Below are 25,669 nucleotides of genomic sequence, written 5' to 3' on the forward strand. Positions count from 1 at the left end.
CCTAGGGCCACACACCATCCATGACATTTCTGACAAACAATCTCGTTACCTGTTAGAAACCTCCACTGATGGGAGGCTTTCTACCCCTATTCCATCTGTCAATCCTCATTATAAGACAGTCTTCCCAACTGGCTCACTGAAGGGGTCCAGTACCAACTCTTATACTCTTAACAAGCAAGCTAAAACACAAGGCTCCTATCAATTCCCTTTATGAGCATTTATTCACTATTCATCAAATTTAAGTGCAGGCATAATTTCGCCTTGCTTTTTCCCTGTTCTGAGAGATAAAATGATTACTAGCATGCTTGTTGTCTCTAACAGAATAAATAAATCCACTAGATGCCCAGATAATTCTCCTTTTATCTTTGATCTCTTCCCTTCTCTTCACCCACATTCACATTAATTTCTATACGTCAACAATTTTCTTTACATGTAAGGCCAGCCTATTCTGTCTTCAAATCTTGTGTGTCTTTTGAAGAAAACATAATTTTCCAAAGCCATATGTCAGTCAAAAACCCATCACACCAAATCTCACCAACACTGAGATTATCTCCATTAATCCTCTCAACAGTTCCCTGAGCTAAGACACGTTCACTCTCACCATTTCCAGGTAAGGAAATTGGGCCTCAAAGAGGAGAGTAACTTGCTCAGGGTCACAGAGTGAGTAAGTGACCAACCTGGAACTCTCCAGCTCTTTCTGCAGTGAGTATTTGCCTCAGTGAGTTTGTTTCTGGGCCCACACAGTGGGTGGAGGGAAGTGAGCAAGCACGTGTCCGTGCGGGGCTGCTGTGAGGGTTCACTGAGGCAACAGATACGGTTACTGACACATGACAGACTTTTGTCAGACATCCCCGCCCATCCTCTCTGGGGCCTGAAAAGCGGCTACTGATTTCTTTGTGGACCCACATCTGACTAGGGGCCTCTCACAATGGGACTCCCACAACCAGGCACCCCCCCATTTAGTGGATGGTCAGTGACCCAGAGGATACGTCAGCAAGGACTCACCTCGTGCCTAGACCAGATTTCTCCAAGCACATTCTACTTGATCTTTACATCACCTCTAAGAGTTAGTAAAACTTCTGTTCGACGACACTGAGCCTCGCAGGGTAAACCAACTTTCTCTAGGTCACAGGGTCTTCAGCAAAGGGAACAGAACCAGAATCCAAGTCACAGGAAAGAACTGTTTATAGAAACGCTATGGCCCTACGAGGCTGTGCTGAGCACATTATAGGCTGGTCTCATTTAATCCTCACACTCAAGGTACGAGTCAGTGGCATGAAGAAAATGAGACCCAGAGAGGCTGAGACACTTGACCAACAGCACCCAGCTATGTAAGTACGGAATCCAGATTCACACCCAAGTTTTTGTGACTGAGCCCGCAATATACCGACTCCTTAAAAAGGTACATTTGGGTTTTCTCAAAAAATGACATGTTGCTTCAGGCACAGTCCTTCCTGCCATCCCAAAGTTATTTCCATCTACATCTGGGTGATTTTAATTTATCTATTTAGGGGAGGCAGGCTGAGACGAAGCCACATGTAATTCTTGAAGCTGCCCTAAGGATAAAAGCATCTCACCTCATCTCCAAGTGCACTTTGTTTTCTGTTGATACCAAGTGAAGCTCTCTCCTGCACTAGGAGAAGCTGGAGGACAAGCATGTGCACAGGAAACATTTCGACCCAATATCTGCCAATCAGAATTCCTTGGTTTTATCAAAAGCCAACTAGTGAGGCTGTTACTTCCCACAAAAAGCCTTTCATTATTTCTTGGGAATAAAAGCCCGGAGAGGTTGAATGAGGTATGAGGTTACAGCTTTGGGCCGGAGGGCCATAATGAACGTTAGCTACGTAAACAGGAGGGCTCACCTCCACTGCCCATCCTTCACATTACCTGTGCAACGGCAGAACCATGACATCCATGGCAAGTGTAAGCATTTACTATTACGAATTAACACAAGCAACCAGAACAAAAGCTACAAATAAATGACTAAATCATAAAATCACTACATTCAAATAACAGTCTAAAGATAAACTACCTGCTGTTTTTAAGAGTCATTCGTTTGCAAAGGGGGAAAAAATACCATGTAGTGCTCAAAGACGCAAATATTCTTTAAAATCCCTAGCCATTATCTCCATTATCCCCATTATTATCAAATAATAAACTGATAAGGGGAAAGAGAGAGTAAAGAAATGGTTGCAATAACACAGCTGATACTCTTTAAAAATTGTTCTATTTCAATTGCTAACTAAATGGAAGCATTACTGGTTAATCCCTAGGATCTTATCCTTTGTATTGTTTGGTCCCAGATATTCCTTCATGAATTAATAACTCCCACATGGACGATGTTCTAAATCTACCAGCTGCCTTGAATGTTTAACAATGTAATAAAATTCTTCCCTTCAATAAAAAAAAAGCTAAGGTTTATTAAAAAAAATACATGTGCACATCTTTCACTTGGTGAACTGCAAAGGTGAGACTTTTAAATAACAAACACCTGTAAGAGATTCTGAAACTGAAGCAAACCCTCCAGGCTCAGGGACACCTGATTCACACCTTGTTTGGAATCTGGCCAAGAAATTCAGGTTCCCTGGGAAATCATTTGTTAGACTGGCTGACATGGAAAGGGGTGAGCTGCTGGAACAGTAAAGTAGGGGGGATATACTAGTCATCAAGTGCTGAGAATAAGGGTCTGACTGCCTCATGTGAACAAGGGTTCCACCACTCACCACCTGTGTGATTTGGGGCAAGTCGACTCAACCCTCTGTCCCTCCATCTATAAAATGGTCATAGAGTCCTTACTGCAGAGCAGCGTTAAGCAAATTGCAGGAGGTAACGCACATAAGGTACTGAGGATGGTATCTGGGGCATAGAAGGCACTCAATAAATATGACCTACTATTACCTTTCCTATTACCCCGATGGCTAAAAAGTTTCGCTGCTTTTAAGATTATTTTAAAATAAAATAGGACAGAAACAGGGGCGCCTGGGTGGCTCAGTTGGTTAAGCATCTGCCTTTGGCTCAGGTCATGATCCCAGGGTCCTGGGATCGAGCCCCACACCAGGCTCCCTGATCAGCAGTCTGCTTCTCCCTCTCCCTGGCCCCTCCCCCGCACCACTCATGCTCACTCGCTCTCTAATAAATAAATAATCTTTTAAAAAACTAGGATAGAAACATAAGGTCTTCATACATTCAGAAAAATCACACAATACCGTGCACATGTGTTCACTAGCTCAGTAACTATTTGCTGAGCACGGACTTTTTGCGCTAGGTGCTGAGGATAGAGTGCCGAGCCCCACACGGAGCCTGCTGTTCACTGAGGAGACAGAATCATGAACAGTCACATACTGGTAACAGTACTTCAGGGAATCCTTTCTAAGGTAATGACACAAAATATGGAAGATTCTGCGTATAAAATGTTTCACATGGTCTCCCTTCTAATGGGAAGCTCGGAAACGACTTCAGTGCTCAATCCTAAAGAAACAGGGAAATCAATCTACACAACAACTTGATGAAATACGACTCAGTCATTAAAATGCTGGCTTTGCAGGTTCTATAGTTGCTGTGGTAGCCCTGTGTGATACAGTATCACTCGAAAAGAGCAAGACATGAAATTGTACTTATACTTAATTATGACTGTTTAAAATCTGCATAGAAAAGACTGAAAAGAACTTGCCACTTTGAGCTATAATGGCAAGATGACAGTTATCATTTCCGGAGTATTTAATATGTGCCAAGATATTTTCAGCACTTCTTTATACTAGTCCCTTTTATTCTGCTCAGAAGGTTAAATAGTATCATTTGCATTTCACCAGGGGCTCAATCTGTACACACCCTATAAGGAAGGGGCCAGAGATTTAAGTTCCTTCCGTGACTCCCAAAGACAGGCTTATCATAACCTCTACAGGACTCCGTAGCCTTAATAGGAAAAATAAGTTTCCACCTATTTTTCTTTTTAAATAGTAACTGATTATTTGCTGTCTGCCAAGTCCTGTCCTGAGCATTTCATGCATTTAACTCATTTACTTCTCCCACGTACTTGATGAGGTAGGTTCCAATATCGTCCTCACTTCACAAATGAGGACAATGAGACTCAGAAAATTAAGTGGCTTACTCAAGGTCACACAGCTGATCAGTACAGGACATTCTGCTGGTTTTCAAAGAGATCTAGGGCAAAAGAACCTATATGGCTCTGCTGAAAATATATATTTTAAAACATTTATGTGCAGGTAGCACCTATTAAAAACATTTTAAACAAAACCTTAATTTTTTTGTTTTTTTACAGGCTGAACGAGTCTTTTTGGGAGAAGTACAGCCATTTTTAAAATTATGAAATACTCAAACATATCAAGAAGCGAAGAGAATAGAAAAAATAAGTTTTAAAAAATGTTAGTATCTTGAAAAGTAAAAAAGCTACATCCCCACCAGAGGCCACTGATTGAGAACATTTATAGGTACAGCCTCTAAATTCTTCTTAAATTGGTGTCAATATAAAAGAAGTTAACTCTCAAAAACCCACCATTTTCCTTTACTAAGGAAATTCAGAGAAAAATAGAAAAATAGTTTAGCTAGAATCTAAGGAAGAAAGCTAGACAAGAAATAAGGAGTCAAGGTGGCTCAGTGGGTTAAATGTCTGACTCTTGATTATGGCTCAGGTCATGATCTCAGGATGGTGAAATCAAGCCCCATGTTGGGCTCCTCGATGAGCCTGGAGCCTGCTTAAGATTCTCTCCCCCCCCTCCTGCTCTGCCCCTCCCTGACCCCTCTCTCTCAAGGAAGGAAGGAAGGAAGGAAGGACAAGAGGGAGGAAGGAAAGGGTCAAATCCTAGGCAGCAAGTGGGATTCTAAAGAAATGGAAAGGGACAAAGAAATATCACTCCAACAAACTTGGGTTCACAAGTCACAGGCTTCTTTCCTCCTTACCTGGCAGGCACTCCGGCCTTCTCCCCCTCTCCTGCTAGGGCTCTGCCTGGTACCACAAGTCCCACACAAAGGGTGGACACAACAAAAGGGGTCATTCAGCAAGAGATGAAATTCTCCCACAGAGTGGGGAGACAGAATAAGAAATAACCACCTACAGAGGAGGAAGAATGATCAAGGGGAACAGCTGGGCACCTCAGAAAACTCACAGAGCATTTAATTAGTATGCTGCAGGGCTTAAGTACACAACTAAAGTTTAACTATTGGATGTACCTTTAAGAAATTAAATTACCTTTGCAATGCAAGTTGCTCTACCCAGAATTCTGTATTAATTCCTGATCTGAGAAGGCTCAATGACATTTTCTTGGCCTTGTTGCTCAAACTAAGAATCTTAATTTAGCACAAAGAACCCAGCTGAATTCCAGTCCAGTCCTCCAACAGATCTGATCCACAAAAGTTACGTGCCTCAAATGCACTTAATCCGCACAATCTGCAGACACAGCCCCCATTTTTCCAGGATGTCAATGCCCCCCTGGCCAAAGCTGTTTCAGTTTTCAATCCTGCGTCTGCCTTAGGTTTATATGAGGTATGTGAAGATTTATGGTGGCCACAAATACCTATTTTCTCATTGTCTCTGTTTTTGAATTTAGCACAACAGAGTGGAAGAGCGAGCTCAGAGAAGTTAATAGATGGGCTGGAAATTCTATCCACAACAGTGGGGAGAACATGGCTCCCAAATCTCCAAAGATTCCTGGGCAGGTGTGAGAGTAAAGGAGCACTAGGAAAGCAAGTCTCACAGTAAGTAAGACAATAAGTCTCACAGTAAGACAACGCCATTTTCTCTATGTTCTGACAAGTGTTGACTTTAAGGTCATCTGACTCCAAGGTCATACCCCACGCTGATGGAGACCCATCACGCATTAGTCCTGTCTCCTCAGCCAAGTTCTCTGGGGGAAAAGATTCTGTCCTCCAGGTCAGGGAGTCAAAGAGTACAGCAGTTAAGAGGATGGGCTCTGAGGTCAGCCCACCTGGAATTCCAGCTCTGCCACCTGCTGGCTGATGACCTTGTGCAAGTAAAATAACCTCTGTGCCTCCACTCCCTCATCTGTAAAATGGAGCAGTGGGAGTAGTCTCTCTCTCTCTCTCTCTGATTCACTGGGAAAACCCACTGCTCATAAAATAGTACAGTGTTCGGCTCATGGTAAACACTCAATAGATTATAGTTAATATTAATATAGTATAAGGTTTTTTCCAAATTTCCACAACAGTCTATGTTTTCAAAAAGCATGGATTAAAAATAAGCCAACATATCTATTATCAGGTACCAATACCCCAAACACCCCTACAACACCTACACATCTCTGTAATAAGCACTTTATTTATCTCACCTGAATAGAACTATAAAATGAAATTGTAACATCCCTACCACATGCTTACCACCCCCCCTTGCTAACTAGTATTTTATGAAAGCATGTTTATTATTTTCAAATATTTTACTGCCACCATCTCAATCCCTGACCATCTACTTGTTACATGAATTATCTCTGATGGTCCTGGATGCCCACTTAGCTTAAACTCCTGAATTGTCATGCAGGCTTAAAGACTATTTGTCAGAAAAGAATTTTAAATCTTGGTATTTACACATTGAGGAAAAGGAGGGACAGCTCCAAAAAAAAAAAAAAAAAGTATCATGTCAGAATTAAAACTAACCCTCCTCGTCCAATCCCTGATCTACAAAAGATGATACTGAAGTTCAGAGCAACCAGTCCAAGCAATGTGGCCACTGAGCGCAGCCAAGGCAGGGCCACCACCCGGATCGCCTGATTCTTGGCACTTGTGTTAAACGCTGCGTGATGTGTGGAGACGTGACTTGGATCGCTATGCAAATAACGCCATTGACATATCTAAGGCTCAAGAAACCACTTTCTGCCATTTCAGCTAAGAGCCTAACTTCTCAGGTTCATCGAGTTTCATAGAAGGCAATGCCCCACAGCTGCAGCTGGCTGATTGCAGGGTTTCCCCCAAGCTTTACCACTGAGCAGTCTATTATAACCCTGATGAGTTCAAATGAGCCATCAAGGGATTGTGGATTCTTAAGTCTCACAGTCGAGGTAAAGGCACTGACTTAAACTCAGGGAAAGGACCAAAGACTGTTATCACTCACGGAATACTCATTTTCACTGAGAGGTTTTCAGTACAAAGGCTACATTGCTTGGGACTGAAACTCTAGAGATAGCATGACAAGCTGAGTTGACAGGGAGGGGATAGGTAAGCAAAGGGCTGTTACTATCATTTAACTGATCTAGCAATAAGTTGTTAAAAATCAGAACTCCTGGTAATAGTCTCACAGCATCTAATGATTAAATACAGAATAAATCAATCTATTTGAGCACTCAAGAGTGGGATTAAAAAGTATCACCAACAGAGCTAAATTGAGAGCTAGGAAATAAACCCTCTGGAACTAAGGACAGAACATATTTCGTCAGTTCTTTCATGTTGTTCAAGTAATGTAAAAAATCTTGAAAAGATTCACATAACCAAGGAAATACAAGGCTCCAACATACACTCAGCAGATTATTATACTGATGTTCATATGTCATACTTGTGACTTTTATTTATTCTTTTGAATGACACTTTTATTTGCTGTCTTCCTCTATCTTAGAATTACTGGGTTTTGAAACGTCCACTCTTTTCTAGGGTTGTGACTACCACACACATGTGTCTCCTGGACATTCATTTCACAGATGAGGAACTGAGCAGCTTAGGGCAACCAGTCCAAGATAACACCATTAGCCTGGAGGAGGACTGGGGTCAATTAGTTAATGACAGAAGCAGTAACTTTCAACGTCTTTGGAGTAGCAATCAGAAGACTGGGGCTAACAATTTCATTTCCTCTTCACAATAATCCTATGAGGGTAGAATAATGAACCCAGCTTTCCTAATGACAAATGAAGTTTAAGAGGTTAGGTCCTTCATTCAAGTCAGACAGCAAGGAAACTGGTAATACCCAGTTGGCTTCTGGTGGAAGCTACAAATTGGCAAAAATTCTTTTGTCAAGAAATTTAGCGATTTGCATCAAAGGTCTTAAAAATGTGCACACTCATTTACCCCAAAGATACAGACGTACTGAAGAGAAGGGCCATATGCACCCCAATGTTCATAGCAGCATTGTCCACAACAGCTAAACTGTGGAAGGACCCGAGATGCCCTTCAACAGATGATGGATTAAGAAGATGTGGTCCATATATACAATGGAATATTGCTCAGCCATCAGAAAGAACGATTACCCAATATTTGCAGCAACATGGACGGGACTGGAGGAGATTATGCTAAGTGCAGTAAGTCAAGCAGAGAAAGACAATTATCATATGGTTTCACTCACTTGTGGAACATAAGAAATAGCAGGGAGATCGGCAGGAGAAGGAAGGGAAGAATGGAGGGGGGGTAAACAGAAGGGGGAATGAACCACGACAGACTATGGACTTTGGGAAACAAACTGAGGGTTTCAGAGGGGAGGGGGGTGGGGGATTGGGACAGGCCGGTGATGGGTATTAAGGAGGGCACATATTGCATGGAGCACTGGGTGTTATACGCAAATAATGAACCATGGAACACTACATCAAAAACTAAGGATGTACTGTATGGTGAATAACATAATAAAAAATTATTATTAAAAAAAATGTGCACACTCTTTAACCCAGGAAGTGAGGAGAAATATACACAAGTATTTATATTCATGAATTTACCACAATATTAACTACAATGGTGGGAAAAAAGGAAAACCAACAATAAGAGAAATTCTGCCAATGGAATATTAATGAAGGTATCAAAACTCATGTTTTCAAGGAAGAATGTTAACAGCGTGTCCATAAATGGAAAAGATAGGCTAAATAAACAGAATACTCCCAATATTGTCTTTCAAAAAATACCATAATACATATATACATATGCCAACATACACAGACACAGAAAAAATTAAATCACAATGTGAAATGTGGATACAATGAGTATTAAAATTACAGATGTAAACAAGTGATAAAAAATAAGTTTTAAAACACCATAAACTGCTGCAATCTAAAATTTTTGTTCAGATAAGTATTTAAGAAGGTATTTACATATAAAAATACCTTTCTTATCAGAGAACTTCTCTTAATGCTATTAATTCTTGAAGTTTCTCTATGTGCCAGCCATATTTCATATATGTGCCCTCACTTAATCTTTAAAATAACCCTATGAAGTATGACCACTATCACTTCATTTTAGAGATGAGAAAATTGAGGGTCCAAGATGTGAATGTGACATCTAGGAAGTGAAAAAACCAGAGCATGGACCAAAGAGCACTTCTCGAAAGCTTCACATTCAATCCTTATTGTTAAACACACAGCCAAAACCTTGTTTCATGCTGAATAATCCTTCTAAGGCAGAATATACCAGGTTCAGAAATTGACATCTGGTATATGATTATTAAGATCTGTAATTTGCTCTAAAATATGTCACACATACAGTATCCTATCACGGTGCCTGTGCTAGTTCACGTTATGCACCAGGGACACTCAGCTGTCCCGATGCAGGCTTCAGGCTCTCAGGGTTGGGCTATGAGCATTCTAATCAGCAAACCTACTCTCCAGAAACTTTAGTTACCTTTATCCTTGAAAACAGCAGGGGCTTTGATAACTGGAATAAGGAATGTTAAAATTGTGACTTTTCACTGGTAAAGTTAGTGACTTCCTAGTGAATGTGCCACATGGACTCCCATTAATTAAGTGGAACTTAAGATACAGGTATCAGCTCACAATTCCAGAGATACACCCATCTTTGCACAATGAAGGTCTAAGATTCTATCCAGCAAGCCCTACACCAGCCACCTTTAGGGATGGCACCCAAAGTTTATGCCTAGATGGTCCTATGACCACCCCACTGGATCAGAAGATTTGGCTGCCTGATGCTATCTTTAAAACAGCTGAATCCTGCCTTTGGAATAGTGTCAGCTCTGCTTTCAGTGCGCTAGCTGCTTATGCAATTCATGGTCAGAGTACCCGGAAGGACAGAGATTTAATTAAACTGATAAAACAGGTATACTATTTTGTGCTACTTATAAACAAAGGGTTAATGAAATGTCTGTATGTGTTGCAGAACTTTATAAGCTGGTAGTAAGGTCGTGAGGGTGCAGCTGACCTTTACCAACTTCTAATTATCATCAACTCCTAATATGCGTCTAAAAGAATTTAACAGTCGTGCATGCAACTTGGCATACCGATCAGCTGAGATCAGTATGGTGGGCAGCGCTGACACTGCTCCTAGTGATTCCTGCCTCTTGGTACTTATGCCCTTGTGTAGTCCCCTCCCCTTGAGTGTGGGCTACATCTAATGACAATACAAAAAAAAAGAAATGGATGTCACTTCTATGATTAGGTAACAAAAACTATGGCTTTTGCCTTGCTAGCAATCTCCTGCCCCCTCTCTTGCTTGCTGCCATGTTGTGAGAGCCCTACATGGCAAGGAATCAAGGGAGACTGGTAGAATCCTACCAGCAACCATGTGAATGTATTTTGAACTGAATCTTCCCCGTAGAGCCTTCCGATGAGATCACAGCCCCAGCCAACACCTTGACTGTATCTTTCTAAGACCCCGAAACACAAGACCCAACTAAGCCATGCCCAGACTCCTGACCCACAGAAACCAAGAGACAATAAATGTGTTGCTGTAAGCTGTGGGGTGCTGGGATAATGTATTATACAGCCACAGATGACTCATATAGTTTATAAAAATGATGCAACCAAAAAGTAGCCAGGTTTTTCAAATGCCCGTTTGGACCACTACAAATACAGTGTCTCAGTGTATGTGTGCATGTGTGTGTGTGTGTGTGTGTGTGTGTGTGTGTGTGTATTATGTACAGTGTCGTATACATACACAAATACACACATTTATATATACTGGTATATACACAAGAATAGTATCTTCTGTCTCAGAGAATTACATTCCACTATTAAAATGCATTTTTATAAACACCCTAAGGAAACAGCATGTTCAGATATCTTTAGCTGTAGCATGTGTAGGCCAGACCTTCTTTAAAGTGCTGCTCAAACTGTTTGACTTGCCCACATTGTTTCAGTGACAAATATTTCACATGCTGTTGAATTCAGCCTCTCTCCACTTCAGCCTCCTGATCAACACAAGAATAATGATGCGACTAATAATGGGGTCTTGCCAGGAGAGTGGCTAGGATAACAAATTATTTTATTACACACTGAAAATGTATTTCATAAACTTAAAAAAAAGAAAAAAAGGATAAAACCTCTATGGGAGTGCATCATGAGAGCTCCGTGTTTCCACAGCATTCAGTGTCTCCAAGCACAGAGACAACGGGGCTAAAAAAGAACACTTGCATCCCAAGAGTGTAATCACCCATATTACCTCCTAAGCCTCTCCCAGAAGAGTAAACCCCAAAATCTGCAAGAACTATGTGGGAGTTCCCCAAAAAGTTCTTTTGATTTTGGTTTGGAATTTTGGGGGTCAGGGGCCAGGGGACTGGTGAGTGAACTTAGGAGAGATGGAGACAGTTACCAGTGCAGTATGAAGCATACTTTCTCAGTGGGAACCATATCAACACAAGGTGACAATTTCTGTTGGGGAGTGAAAAATATCTTACACTTTTTATGTATGAAGCAAAGGCATAATATAGTGTATAAACATAATCAGTATATCCATGGTATTAGTATTTCATCGGGAGGGGGACAAAAAGGGGAAAAAAAGTCTAAAAAGGCTCACTGCATATGGTTGGGTGATAATGAAAAAAAAGGTTAAAAACCAAGACCCCAGGGCTACCTTCCCAGACAGGGAGAGCACCTGCAGAGCCACACTGCCTGGGGAATATCCCGCTCTCTCTGTGGTGTCCTTCTCCTAGGATCCCTGAGGTGGGACTTGACGGGCCTGGCTCCACCCAGCTCTGCTTCACAGCCGTTGGCCGTTCCTCCAGGCTGCAGAAACCTGTATGAAGCCTTTCGTGTGTCTCACACTTCCCTCAATCCCTACTTTCTGTCAGATCTTTCTGTTTTCTTGATCTGTTTTTCAATGTGCCTGCTTATCTCAAGGCAAGCTAAAATGTGCACTTAAGCGGTATCCCGTGTCCTACTTGTCTGTGGCACTTTCAACACTTCCAACCCATCATGGATCAAAACCATCCACCAGAACCTGAAATTACAACAGAGAGACAGAGACTATGGTGGCGTCAAGAGACAACTGAATGCCTTTCAGACTGAGGAGAGCACCATATGGCACACTCCCTGGTGTCACGAGCTGGGAGTGGGGTATATATAGCAGCACTCTTCTGGGCGGACTTGAGAAAAATACACAGTAATGGTACAGTCCATTGCTGCCGTGGACAAAGATAGCGAGCTACCTCAAAAACAAACTTTTAAGCAGTTCCTTAAAAAATTTAAACAGGATTACCATAGCATCCAGAAAAAGAATTGAGAGCAAAGACTTGAACAGGCTTTTACAGACCCCATACTCATGGCAGCATTATTCTCAATAGCCACAAGGTGGAAGAAACCCAAGTGTCCCGTCAGATGAATACTAAGCTGTGGTACATACATAATGGGATACCACTCAGCCTTAAAAGGAAAGACTGACACACATTATGACATTGATAAGCCTGAAAACATGATGCTAAGTGAAATAAGCCAGACACAAAAAGCACAAATATTGTCTGATTCCACTTATAAGAAGTACCTCAAGTAGTCAAATTCACAGAGACGAAAAATAAACGGGTGGTTGCCAGGAGCTGGGAGGAGCGAGGAATGGGGAGTTATTTATTTAATGGCTACCCAGTTATTATTAGGAAGATGAAAAAGTTCTGGATTTGGATAGTGTTGATAGTTGCACAACACCGAATGTACTTAATGACAGCAGACTGTGCATTTAAAAAGAGTCAAACTGGTAAATTTATGTAACGTATACTTCATCACAATAAAAAACCTTTAATACAGTTTTTAATATTTAGAGTGGGGGGAATCAGGAGATCTTCACTGTAGGTTCACCTCTCCATCCTGATCTACGATTTTGGCAAGACAAATAACATCTGGAAAACCCATGCTTCCTCTTCTCTAACACTCCGCTTCCCGAACTTTCAGATCATCGCATGTACTCAAAGGCTGGTCTGTTGTGGCCCCAGGAGTCAGAGCCAGAAAGTCTGTGTGCAATGCCTGAATCTGGATTTGATCAGCAGCTCAAGAAGCGAAGGTCCTTCCATCCTGAGAATCCATGATTCCTTGAGCTTTCGAACAGATGGATGACATTTTCCATCTCGTCTTTTGTATGTCACCAACCACATCATTCCCAACATCACCTTCACAGGTATGTTTTCTTTTTACTGAGGTATAACTGGCACACAATATTAGTCTTAGGTGAACACATAATGATTCGATATTTGTATATACTGTGAAATAATCACCACAGTAAGTCTATTAGCATTCATCACCATACGTAATTACAGAATTCATTTTTCTTGTGATGAGAGCTTTTAAGATTTACTGTCTTAGCAACCTTCAAATATGCAGTACGGTATTATTAACTATAGTCACTGTGCTGTACTTTACATCCCCACATCATATTTATTTTATAACTGCCTCTGGCAACCACTGATTTGTTCTCTGTATCTATGAACTCGGTTTTCGCTTTTGCTTTAGATTCCACAAATCACTGAGATCATATGGTATTTGTATTTCTCTGACTTATTTATTTAGCACGATATCCTCAAGGTACCATCCATGCTGCTGCAAATGGCAAGATTTCTTTCTTTTTTATGGCTGAATAATATTCCTGTGTGTGTGTGTGTGCGCGCGCGCAAGCACGCACGCACGCACGTGTGCATGTGCATGCCACATCTTCTTTTTCCACTCATCCATCAGTGGGTATTTAGGTTGCTTCCACATCTTGGCTAATGTAAATCATTATTTACATGGGGGTACAACATCTTTTGAGTTAGTGTTCTCATTTCCTTTGGATAAATACTCAGAAGTGGAATTGCTGAATCATAGGGTAGGTCTATTTTCAATTGTCTGAAGACCCTCTGTGCTGTTTTCCACAGTGGCTTCACCAACTTACATTGCCACCAACAGTGCACGAGGGTTCTCTTTTCTCCCACCACCAACACTGATTAGTTCTTGTTCATTGACACTAGTCATTCTGGCAGGTGTGAGGTGATAGCTCATTGTGATTTTGATGTGCATTTCCCTGAAGATCTGTGATGTTCAACATTCTTCCTATACCGGTTAGCCATCTGTATGTATCCTTTGGAAAAATGTCTATTCGGTTCCTCTGCCCATTTTTTTTTAACATTTGTTTAGGGGTTTTTGCTATTGTTTTTTGTGTATGGTGTTAAGAAAGTGGTTCGAGGGGCGCCTGGGTGGCACAGCGGTTAAGCATCTGCCTTCGGCTCAGGGCGTGATCCCGGCGTTATGGGATCGACCCACATCAGGCTCCTCCGCTATGAGCCTGCTTCTTCCTCTCCCTCTCCCCCTGCTTGTGTTCCCTCTCTCGCTGGCTGTCTCTATCTCTGTCGAATAAATAAANAAAAAAAAAAAAAAAAAAAAAAAAAAAAAAAAAAAAAAAAAAAGTGGTTCGGTATCATTCTTCCGCATGTAGCTGTCCAATTTTCCCAACGCCATTTGCTGAAGAGACTGTCCTTTCCCTACTGTATATTCATGGTTACTCTGTTATAAATTAACTGACCGAATAAGCATGGGTTGATTTCTGGGCTCTCTATTCTGTCCCTTTGAGCTACATGTCTATTTTTAGGCAATTCCATAATAGTTTGATGACTACGTAATATAGTTTGACATCATGAAGCACATGCCTCCAGGGTCTTTCTCGAGATTGCTTTGGCTATCCGAGGTCTTCCCTGCATCCATACAGATTCTACGACTGTTTATTCTTTTTCTATGAAAAATGCCATTGAAATTTTCTTTTGTAAAATAAAGATATTTTCAAGACAAATAGCACAAAAACAAACCCATAGTCCACAGGAAAGCTGAAAAAAGGACATATCATTATAGTAAAAGTGGTAGAAACGACAGCTGAACACACCCTCAACCTGTCTGGCACTCTGGAATTTAGGCCAGGTAGAGTCTGGATAAAACCAGAGGCAGGGGGCTCTGACCAGAAGGGAGGACGCTCTCTAGCCACCCAAAAACCCTTAGAACTACCAATATCATAGCCCCTCATTCCCCCGGTCCACTCCTAGTTCTTCCATTGCACCGAACTCCTCGTTTCTGCATTCCTCCGTCCTTCCCATAAATTCCACATCACCTTGCACTGGCTCTAGCAAGCACACCACATCTGCCGCCGAGTGCAGAGCGTGGATGTGGCAGTGGGGTATAATCATTAACCATACGCTCCGGAGACAGCGAGGTTAGGGTTCAAATCCCAAGGGCACCACTCACTAATTCTGGGACCATGAGAAAACTGTTTTATCGCTTGGGACCTCAATTTCCCTGTGCATAAAAGAGAAGTAGAGTTCCTATGTCACAGAGTTGCTTAGAAAAGTAATTTGTGGGGTGGGGGTGGGGGGCTGGGTATCTCAGTTGGTTAAAATGTCTGACTCTTGATTTTGGCTCAGGTCATGATCTCAGCGTCCTGGGCTGGAGCCCCACATCAGGCTCACCAGGGAGTCTGCTTGGCTTCTCTCTCTCCCTCTGCCCCTCCCCCTGCTCTCACTCATTCTCTCTCTCTCTCTCTCTCTCCCCCAAATAAATCAATCTTTAAAAAAAAAAAAAAGAAAGAAAAGTAATTTAGGTAATGTGTACCATGCATAGTGCTTGGCATCTAGTAAATCTTGTAAGTACAATTGTTATTTTAATACCCTTCTCAGCATTGATCTGAATGCTGGCCACTGAATGCCAAGTGGAGCTCAACAAATTCTCACTATCAGCAGATGTTTATTTATTGCCTGTCAAGCTTTCCACCCCAAGCTTTTAGATACCTGTGAAATAAAGCTGTATAAGGCACAGGTTCCACTCTTGTGAATTCTCCTTCCTACTTGCGTCTCCAGCTTCCCACCCAGTGCCTGGCACATAGTTGATACCCAAGTGTTTGTGGAACTAAACTTCTGAGTTTAAAATCTACTGTGTGTTCATATGAGTTTGAAGAGAAATAAACAAACATGTAACCATAAAAATAAAGTATGAAAAAGAAGCATGTGAGTTAGATTTTTTTTAATTCTTGACAACAGGAAGAACACCTTATATATATTTAACCTGTGTTTTTCAATCTACTGAAAACTTTCAAACATAGTTTTCACACCTATTTGTGGAATGCCTTAAAATTCCCAACTTGTGGGGCGCCTGGGTAGCTCAGTTGGTTAAGTGTCTGCCTTCGGCTCAGATCATGATCCCAGAGTCCCAGGACCAATTCCCATGTCGGGCTCTCTGCTCAACAGAGAGTCTGCTTCTTTCTCTCCCTCTGTTCCTGCTCCTGCTCTCTCGCTCACTCTCTCAAATAAATAAATAAAATCTTTTTGAAAAAATCTTAAATTCCCACCTTGTAGACAATTAAATTTAGGATCAGAGGGATAAAGTGACTAGTGCCACATTAAAAAACCAAGGGGCTTTAGTGGGCTAGAAGTCAGAACAGCTTTTATTTCAATAACACAGTTGTTGACTTGGCTACCAGAGGGCAATTCCCATTTGCCTGCCCACATACTTCCACTTAAGACGAAAGTGAGGTCCGAGTGATATATGAAAAAGTCAGCATTTGTGTCAGAACGGCCCCAAATTGCAAGTCACCTCCACGTGGTTAAGGGAGGAGAGAAGAGCAATTGCACAACGCCTGGAGGCACAGAAACTCAAGTGACTCACCTTGGGGCCCAGATCCAGGGCTAGCTTCTAACTGACAAACACAAAGAAACTTTGTGAGGGCCTCGGTGTGCTTTTTTCTGGATAAAAATAGATAATCAGAGCCCACCTTTACCAGCACTGAACAGCCTCAAGGATAAAGTCCTAAAGTGAAAATAAAGTCACCTCAAACACTCTCCCAGTAATGTGCACACAAACTATTTATGCAGGCTCAGCTGGGAAGGTTTATCACGAAGTCAGGCTGATACGGGAAAACATCGGCACTTGGATAAAAGGTAGAAGACAATTTAGCATGAGTACCTCCTAAAATTGAAAAGCTAACTCATTAAACTGAGCCTCTTAAAAAAAAAAAAAAAGAGGGAAGTCAGAAAAGGCAAAACTTAGCAGGAAAAACATATTCTTACTTCTGAGCCAAAGTGAGAAAAAAAAGAGAAATCAGTTGGGTTCCTCACTTTAAAAATTTAAAATCATTGAATGATTTCCAGATCATATTCATCAGAAACCAACTGAGATGCAGCTGTGCTCCTTTCTACTCATTTCCACATAAATGTAGGCGCACTGCCCAAGCTACTTAGGTTGAGGGGAACTGGGATTAAGATTAATAAAACCCCCTCTCTGCCATCAAGAACACAGAATCTACTGTGAGGCCACGTCAGAAACCTTTGGGAATACTGGCACGTCCCACCACCCCTTTCCCTGGGAAGTGACATCCCTACCCTGACCCACACACTCACAGCCCAAGGTGAGCCTTATTCACAATGACTTCCACCCACCTGGCCATGCTTGACCTATGAAAGGACAACAAGAGTCCCTTTCAAAGAATTTGGAAATGAATGAAATAAGCAGACAGTCCCTTTGTTGGCCAGAACTCTATATAACATGCATGGAGGACGGTGGAGGCCCACCTCATACTCTACAGTCTGTGAAGCAGAGAAAGAGAATCAAACAGACGCTTACTCTTACAGTCAAGTGCTAAAGGAGGAATACTGTGGGTTCCTGGCAGCTCTCCGTCCCAGGGCAAACCATTCTGAAGCCTGCCAGCCTCACCACCCTTGGACCCTTACAGTGAGTTACACACAGCCCGGTTCTCAGGAGGCAAACATTCTGCTTCATTTACCTGAACACATCTTGCACAGTAAAGGGGCCAAGGAGTAAGACTTGCTCTAAAAGATGGGAATGTGAGTCCAGACTCCACCCTTTGCTAGTCCCAACCTCGAGTAAATCCATTTAGCCTATGCTTCACACAGTGCCTAACACGAAGCAGGTGCTCAGCATATATGGGTCAGAAAAGGGAAGGCAGACTAGCGGCCACCCACACAGCAGGTGCACTTACCCTTTAAGACATTGCTCATCAATACAACGGGACTAATAGTGTCTACTAGGTGTACCTCACAGGCTCAGAATACACACAACCAGTGTACGGTTAAAACTCACTGACAGGTTCAGACTGATGGACAGGTCGAATATAGACCCACCTGAATTAATAAAAGAATATTTATGTATCTAAAGCAGAGGTTGGCAAACTCTGTAGCCCACAGGCCAAATCCAGTCCACTACCTGTATCTGTGTGGTCCACAAGATATGAACGGTTTTTACAAGTGAACATTTGCAATTTGACGGTGGGGAACACTAACTTTGAGTCACTATTTAGTTAAATGTTATGTTCCCCCACAAAACAGAATCTCATTTTTCTGATTAAAAGAACTGAACTATAAATAAAATTCAATTATTATGTTTTAATTTTGTCAGTAAAAAATTCATGGAAATTTGTTTCTCTCTTGTTGTAAAGTACCAACATCATATCTGCAGTTTGCCTTTTGGCCCACAAAGCCTAAGATATTTACTATCTGGTTCTTTACAGAAAAAGGTTGTCAATCTTGATCAAAACAATGTATAAGAAAACTTAGCGATATGGCAATGAAGTTATTCTTCTCATCAGGCCCATTAATTTTAGCCCCATCAATTTTGCAGAACACGGGGGTTTTTACACATGCATACTTTGCAACAGAGCAGAAAAACCTCCAGTCATGTCTGAGTGTGAAAGGGCACATCAGATCTTCCAGAAGCTCAGTTACCCACTTCACACTCGGCTTAAACAGGCCGGGCCAGTCAGTGCACCTCTGGGCTAGGAACACATCATTAATCCTGACAGTATGTTTATGGAGTACCGTATAATATCAAACACTCAGTCATCACCTTCAGCCTCCCAGACTAACACATCACAGTCCAGGTTCCTTCTTGAACCTAGACCTGCAAAGGGAGAACAAAGGTTCATGACCCAGAAAAATCTCTGGGGCAGAACAATATTCCTTCAGACCAGTCATTAAACCTATTATTAAACCTACTGTTCCACAAATAAGAGCCATTAAACCTAGTGTTCTACAAAACAGAACAAGGGACATATGTGTAGTATTCGTCCTGAGTAAATCGTGGAAGTGATTCTGCCCCTCATCACAAGTAATAATAACAGTTAAAAAGCAAAATATTATAAATAAAACAAGTTAATAAAAATGAATTTGTCAATACTAAAAAACACCTGTAATAGGTATATAATCATGCAAAAGGAATAGACTTTACCCTAAATAAGTTTTGAAAATAACGCTGTGAAGGCAAGAAAATACACATATATAGCTCTACATAAGGACAGATGCAAAAACAGAATAGTACTACTAAAAACAGGGTACAGACCTTAGAACTCTAAGGGGGCCTCTGCATCACCCTCATGGAAGCCTGAGCTCCCGCAAGTACGGAGTCCGAAAACCACAAGAACTGACTACCAGGAGATCATAAAAAATAGTTACTTCAAAGGTTTGTGAGGATTAAAAGAGATGATAAATAAAATATTCTTTTTACAGTGAGTGGTACATAGTAAGTGCTCAATAAATACTAGCAATTATCTTTTTTAAGGAAATAGTTGTCATCATACTGTATATACTAAAAATATAATTATTCGTTCTGATTATATGTCTTACGTAGACTCTTAAGTATTTTCCATATTATTACATATTCTTCACTGGCGTATTTTTCAATTTAACGGGTCACAAATGGCACTTAAGTTTTACTTTGATTTGGATTTATGTAATAATTAGCAAACAATTATTTTTGCATCTATTTGTTTATTTATTAACTATTATTTTTTTTCTCATGATGTCTGCTCATGAGCCTTATTCAATAACCCAATGGGAATCTCCATGGTTTCTTAAAATAAATGTTGGTTCAAAGCAGAAACAAGCTTACCTTCTGGGCACCCTGTCTTAAGAATGTGCTGGCAAAAGTTTCCAAAATGCAGTTGAGAAAGCCAGCCCCTGTGATTGAAATCCTGCCTCTCTGAATGAACTCTGTCCTGTTAAAAAAAAAAAAAAACACCAAAAAAATGCATCTTTGATGTCATTCTATGTTTGGATATTTAAACTACAGAGATTTCCAACAGCATAATTACCACTTATGATCAACACAAAACAATGTCCATAACAATTCAATAACCGCCTATTACAACAAAATTTTTGTTAAAAAGAGACTTACAGTTTATATATACGATTATTTTATTCAAATTAAAGAATATCTGTTACACATTGTTAAAGAGTAAATTTTAAAAGTTCTCAGCACACACAAAAATATTTTTAACAATGAGAGGTGAGGGATGTGTTAACTAACCTTATTATGATAATCATTTTGTAATACATCATATATAAAATTATATTGTATACTTTAAACTTACGCTATGTCAGTTATATCTCAATAAAGCTCAGGGGATAAAAGAAAATATATAGCTCCATTATTCTAATTATACCAACTGCAGAATACAGGATTTCTAGTCATACCTAAGACATAATTCTATGATAAAATCGTGATAGTCGAGAGGTCAGTACTCTATCTTTAAAATGTTGTTCTACTTGACCCACAATAAACTTAACTGATTCCAATTAATATGCACATTATGAATATATATATTCATTTCATGCAGCAAAATGGCTTCTTAAAATTGAATCTGAGATAATTATCAGATGTATAACTTTGGTTAGATTACTAAAACTCTCTTAACTCAGTTTCCTCATGTGCAAGATGAGAATAATCACAGTATCATCCTTTCACAACTACTGTGAGAAGTAAATTAGTGAATACACATAATGGGAACATGAACTGTTCCTGAGAAACAATGAGCATTCATTAAATGAGAGAGACACGCAGTAAGACAGACTGGAAAGCCAGAAGCCTGGGATGACTTCTTCTCTCCTTGACTGGAAAGGGTGGTGATCGTAGATGTGCCACTATGCTATTTAAAGTTCTACCAGCAGGTGTGCCTGGGTGGTTCAGTCGGTTAAGCGTCTGCCTTGCAGCTCAGGTCATGATTCTGGAGTCCCGGGATCCAGCCCCACATTGGGCTTCCCGCTCAGTGGGGAGTCTGCTTCTCCCTTTGTCCCACCCCTGCTTGTGCTCTCTCTCTCTCTCAAATAAACAAAATCTTAAAAAAAAAATAGAGTTCTACCAATATTAATTATCTCCATTTCATAAAATGGATTAGATAACACTTGAGAGTGACATCAGAAAGATGGCAGAAGAGAAACCTCCAGGTCCTCACTCCCCCATAGAGGTTCCAAGTTAACAGTACATGGACCAACTTGCCTTTGGGAGAACTCCAGAAACCCGTTAAGAGTTCGCAGCACCCCAGGTGAGTGCAAAGTCAAGAAAAGCCACATCAAAGTGAGAAAGAAAGGCTGCTGCATTTACCCACCTTAGCTTCCGTTCACTGAGCAACGCACAGTGCAACTGGGGAAAAAGTCCCCACTTCTAGCTTCCCCCTCCGGAGGCAAAGGGAAGAATGAGATATCCAATATTCTGGCTTTACAAGGGGGCTGCGCGAGGGACAGGTTTCTATCTCATCTGACTCAGAATGCTGAAAAGAACGGCAGTATACTTCGGGGGCTGCTGAGAACAGTATGGTGGCTTGTTACAGCACCGGAGTGTCTGCGGTGCCTCAGACAGGCATCAGGGACAGCAAGAGATCGTGGCAACTTGACAACAGGGGTAGACCTCTTTAACAGAAAATTTCACACAAAAACCTAGAGAAGAATCAACCCCAGAAGAGGTTTGAAAGACCCCCAGAATCTCTACCCAGGCTGATTAGTAAAGGTCTTCCACTGCATGAAGCCAGTCCATTAAGACTGGGAGAGGTGGCTGTTTTTTCAAATGCTTGAGTTTCAACAAAAGATTACAAAGTATACAAAGAAACAGAGAAACATGGCCCACTCAAAGGAGCAAAACAAATCTCTAGAAACCAAGCCTAAAGAAATAGAGATCTATGACTTATCTGACAAATAAATCAATCATCTTAAAAATGCTCAGTAAACTAAAAGAGAACACAGAGAGAAACTAAACGAAATCAGGAAAATGATGCATGAACAAAATGAGAATATCAACAAACAGTAACCATAAAAAAAAATTCAGAAGGTGAAGTATACAATAATTGAATTGAAAAATGTCCTAGAGGGATTCCACAGCAGACCTGAACAAGCAGAAGAATCAACAAACTCAAACACAAGTCATGCGAAATTACGGAGCTAACAGGAGCGAAAAAAAAAAAAGAATGAAGTGAGACAGCCTACGGGATTTACAGGACATCACCAAATGGATCAACTGTACACATTATGGGAGTGCCAGAAACAAAGGCGAGAAAGGGGCAGGTAGCCTATTTGAAGAAATAGTGACTGAAAACTTGCCAAATCTCAGAAAGGAAATGGACATCAAGCTCAATGAATACCAAAAACGATAAAACTAAAGAGACCTACATCAAAACACATTATAATCAAACCATCAAGTAAGAATCTTGAAAGCAGCAAGAAAAAAGCAATTTATCACATACAAGGGAGCTCCAATGAGATTTTCAGAGAAACTCTGTAGACCAGAGAGGAATAATATATTCAAAGTACTGAAGGAAGGGGGAAAAAAAAAAAAAAAAAACACCAAACACTACAAACCAAGAATACCTATTTGACAAAACTATCTTTCGGGAAAAAAGTAGAAATTAAGACTTTCCCAGATAAACAAAAAAATGAGGGATAAATTTGATTACATTTAAACTTGCCTTGTTAATTCATGTGTCCCACACACTGACCAGCTACCGTACGCTAAGCACCTTACTCTGTGCTAGAGATCTAGAGTCTCTGCCCTCCAGGATCCCACTGACTAGTGGGAAAGACAAAGAGGCAAGTGGCTGAGGGCCACGCCAGCTAACGGAGCCAGAGCATGCCAATGAGGAAAACCACCAGGACCCAAGGAGCTTAATAAATTCTGTTCATAGGAATGACCAGAGCATAAGGTGGGCATGGGAGATAATTACGAGAGGAGGCTGAAGGACAAATGGAGGCCACCAGACTGCAAACGGTTTTCTCATGCTGCGGAGTTTAGACTTTATCCTGCAGCAACAAGGACTCCCCTTGTGAGGCCACCAAGTAACAGGTATAGATGAACAGTTACATTTACACCACTGACTAAGCAGCATGCTGCCACCCTTTGAAGCTTTTAGACCTTCTCCTATCCTCCACTTGCAACAAAGTACCCACACTCAGTGACCTCAGTAAGCACTTTTTATGTGAATAAATTCATTAATATTAAATTTCTTTACAACCAAAAATATTCAACAAAGAAAATATTTCCTATACTTTCTTCTATCTCTAAGGAAAAGAGATGGGAGCCATGTCTCCCGTATGTGTATTTGGGTGTGTGTGGGTGTGTGTGCATATATATATATACACACACACACATATATATATAGAGAGAGAGAGAGAGGCACATTTGCTCACACTAAGAAAGATATTCTGAGAATATTATGGATCCAAAATGCTGTGATTTTGGTAAAAAAAAAGTTATCCTGACTCTTATTAGACCTTCTCTCTAATTCTCTAGTAGCAGTAGCCTCTTGATTCCAATCATACATTCCATAAAAGGAAGCCTTCAGATCTCTCTCTCTCACGCACACACACAGTTATCCTAGCCAATCTGACATAAATAGTCTAAGCAAACAGTCTAGGCAAAGCGGCTTCCACCTCTTAGATTTAAGCCTATTTAAAATGATTTGTTCATGTAAAACTATATCCTAGTGACACTAATCTTTCCTGTCTTTATTCCAGATTAGTCAGAGTAGAATTTTACAGTGATTTTAATATTTAAAAATGAAAAGTTGAGCAGTCTTACACTCTTGGGAGAGATAAACTCTTCAGTCCTCAAGGCAAGTGTAGGTGAGGGATTAATAAAAGTCTCTGTTACATCATATTCTAACCAATATTTCCTTCTGCTACTTTTGGGAGATGTAAGTGCTCAGAAAAGCACTCTCATGGCTTGCCCACATATCACAGAATAACGGCCGGTAAAGCGGGGTCATGCCCTCACCATCATTGAAATGAGTTTATCCTAGTATATTTTAAGACTGCTAGAGAAGAAAATGTTGCACTTTTCCTCAATAATTCATTGACAAAGCACATCGGACCATTTTCTTCTTATTACACATAGCCAACCTAAATCCCTCATGCTAGATAAGCCTTCTTTTAAGTTCCTTGGCAAAACACAGCAGGTTACACAACAATGTACAGTTTAATTTCAGCTCTCAAAAAGAATTAACAACAAGAAAGAAAAGATGGACAGATGGATGGAAAACGAATGGACAGAGCTGAAATATGAAAATAATCTCTAGACATTAGAATTACAGGTGTTCTCATTGAATCATCTCTTGGCTTTCCTTTTCCTACACTATGTAACCTCCGTTTTTTGTGCCTTTTGTCCTAAGACTCTCTACTGCCCCCAAGCTTGAAGTGTTTGATGTTTCACTCAAGAGACATAAAGATGACTGAAGTTTTCCTACATCTCTCTTTTATCTCTGCAAAGCCTAAAGGAAGGACTGATCGCATGTATGACGTTACGTACCCAGGGTCACTTTTACTTTTCAAAAACTCTACAGCAACAGTGTGTATTCTGTACCAGACACTGTATTATCTTCTGAGGTTGTTACTCTTAAAACATTTTCTCTCTTTCACACATGAGGAAATTGTGGTGAAAAGAAGTTAAATAACTTGCCCAGGGTCATATAGTTTGGTGGATGTCCATTCATTATCTACTGCTTCAAAACCCCAGTCCTGCCCCTATGTCAGTTAAAGACACAGCGCTTCTCCTAGTCTAGGATATTAGAGACCTCGCACCATGTTGTATCATTCCCTTCCTAAGCAACCCAAACATTCTATCAGCCAGCAGATAGCGTTTATTTTACTTCTAACGGCCCCTCAACAGCCCATGACATTCTCTTCCCTGCTACTGCCACCGCCACTGCCTGGGGTCAGCAGAGCGATTTTCTTTCTCTTGCCAGGACCACAACTGCCTCTCAGTGGGAACCTGGTGTCCGGCGTGCGCTCTCTATAATCCACGCTGCCCACAGTCAGTTTGCTAAGCACCTGCTGACCCTGTCGGAGACGGCTTCCGGAGTCGCAGAGAAGAGCCCCTGATGCTCAGCGGAGATGCAGCCACATCACTGCATGTAACCTGTGCATTCGTTTTCACCAGCGCATACTGTTCCACTGTTTGAAAATACTCCAAATTATCCATCCTTCTACTGAAGATGAACATATTATAACACATCCAGGTAAGCAGGCCCACAAGCGTCTCTTAAATACAGATTAGTTGAATGTCTGGGTCACAGGACATGTGCAGTTTCAACTTTAGTAGATGACGTCAAATGTTTTTCTAAATGGTTGTACTTGTGTTGTTTTTTCTTTACTGCTTCAATGCCAACTGAATGGCTAGCACATGATAGAAAAATCAATAACGCAACAGGAAGAAAAGCATGGAGAGAAGGGAGAGAAGAGAAGGAAGCAAAAGAATGAGGGAATTTATAATACCTCTCAATACTGTCATCA

General features: G+C 40.9%; 1 protein-coding gene across 7 annotated transcripts in view; it reads right to left on the minus strand.

Annotated features, from left to right (window-relative positions):
* The window catches only part of PRELID2 (PRELI domain containing 2), a 68,055-nt gene that overhangs the window by 14,145 nt on the left and 28,241 nt on the right, over positions 1-25,669 (minus strand). For all 7 annotated transcript variants that reach the window (XM_011217631.3, XM_011217633.3, XM_034656212.1 and 4 more), the window contains one exon: positions 20,007-20,112. In XM_011217631.3, coding sequence (XP_011215933.1) covers positions 20,007-20,112 — 106 coding nt within the window. The remainder of the gene's footprint in view (positions 1-20,006; positions 20,113-25,669) is intronic.

Source organism: Ailuropoda melanoleuca, chromosome 3 (assembly GCF_002007445.2).
Source record: "Ailuropoda melanoleuca isolate Jingjing chromosome 3, ASM200744v2, whole genome shotgun sequence".
Classification (NCBI taxonomy): domain Eukaryota; kingdom Metazoa; phylum Chordata; class Mammalia; order Carnivora; family Ursidae; genus Ailuropoda; species Ailuropoda melanoleuca.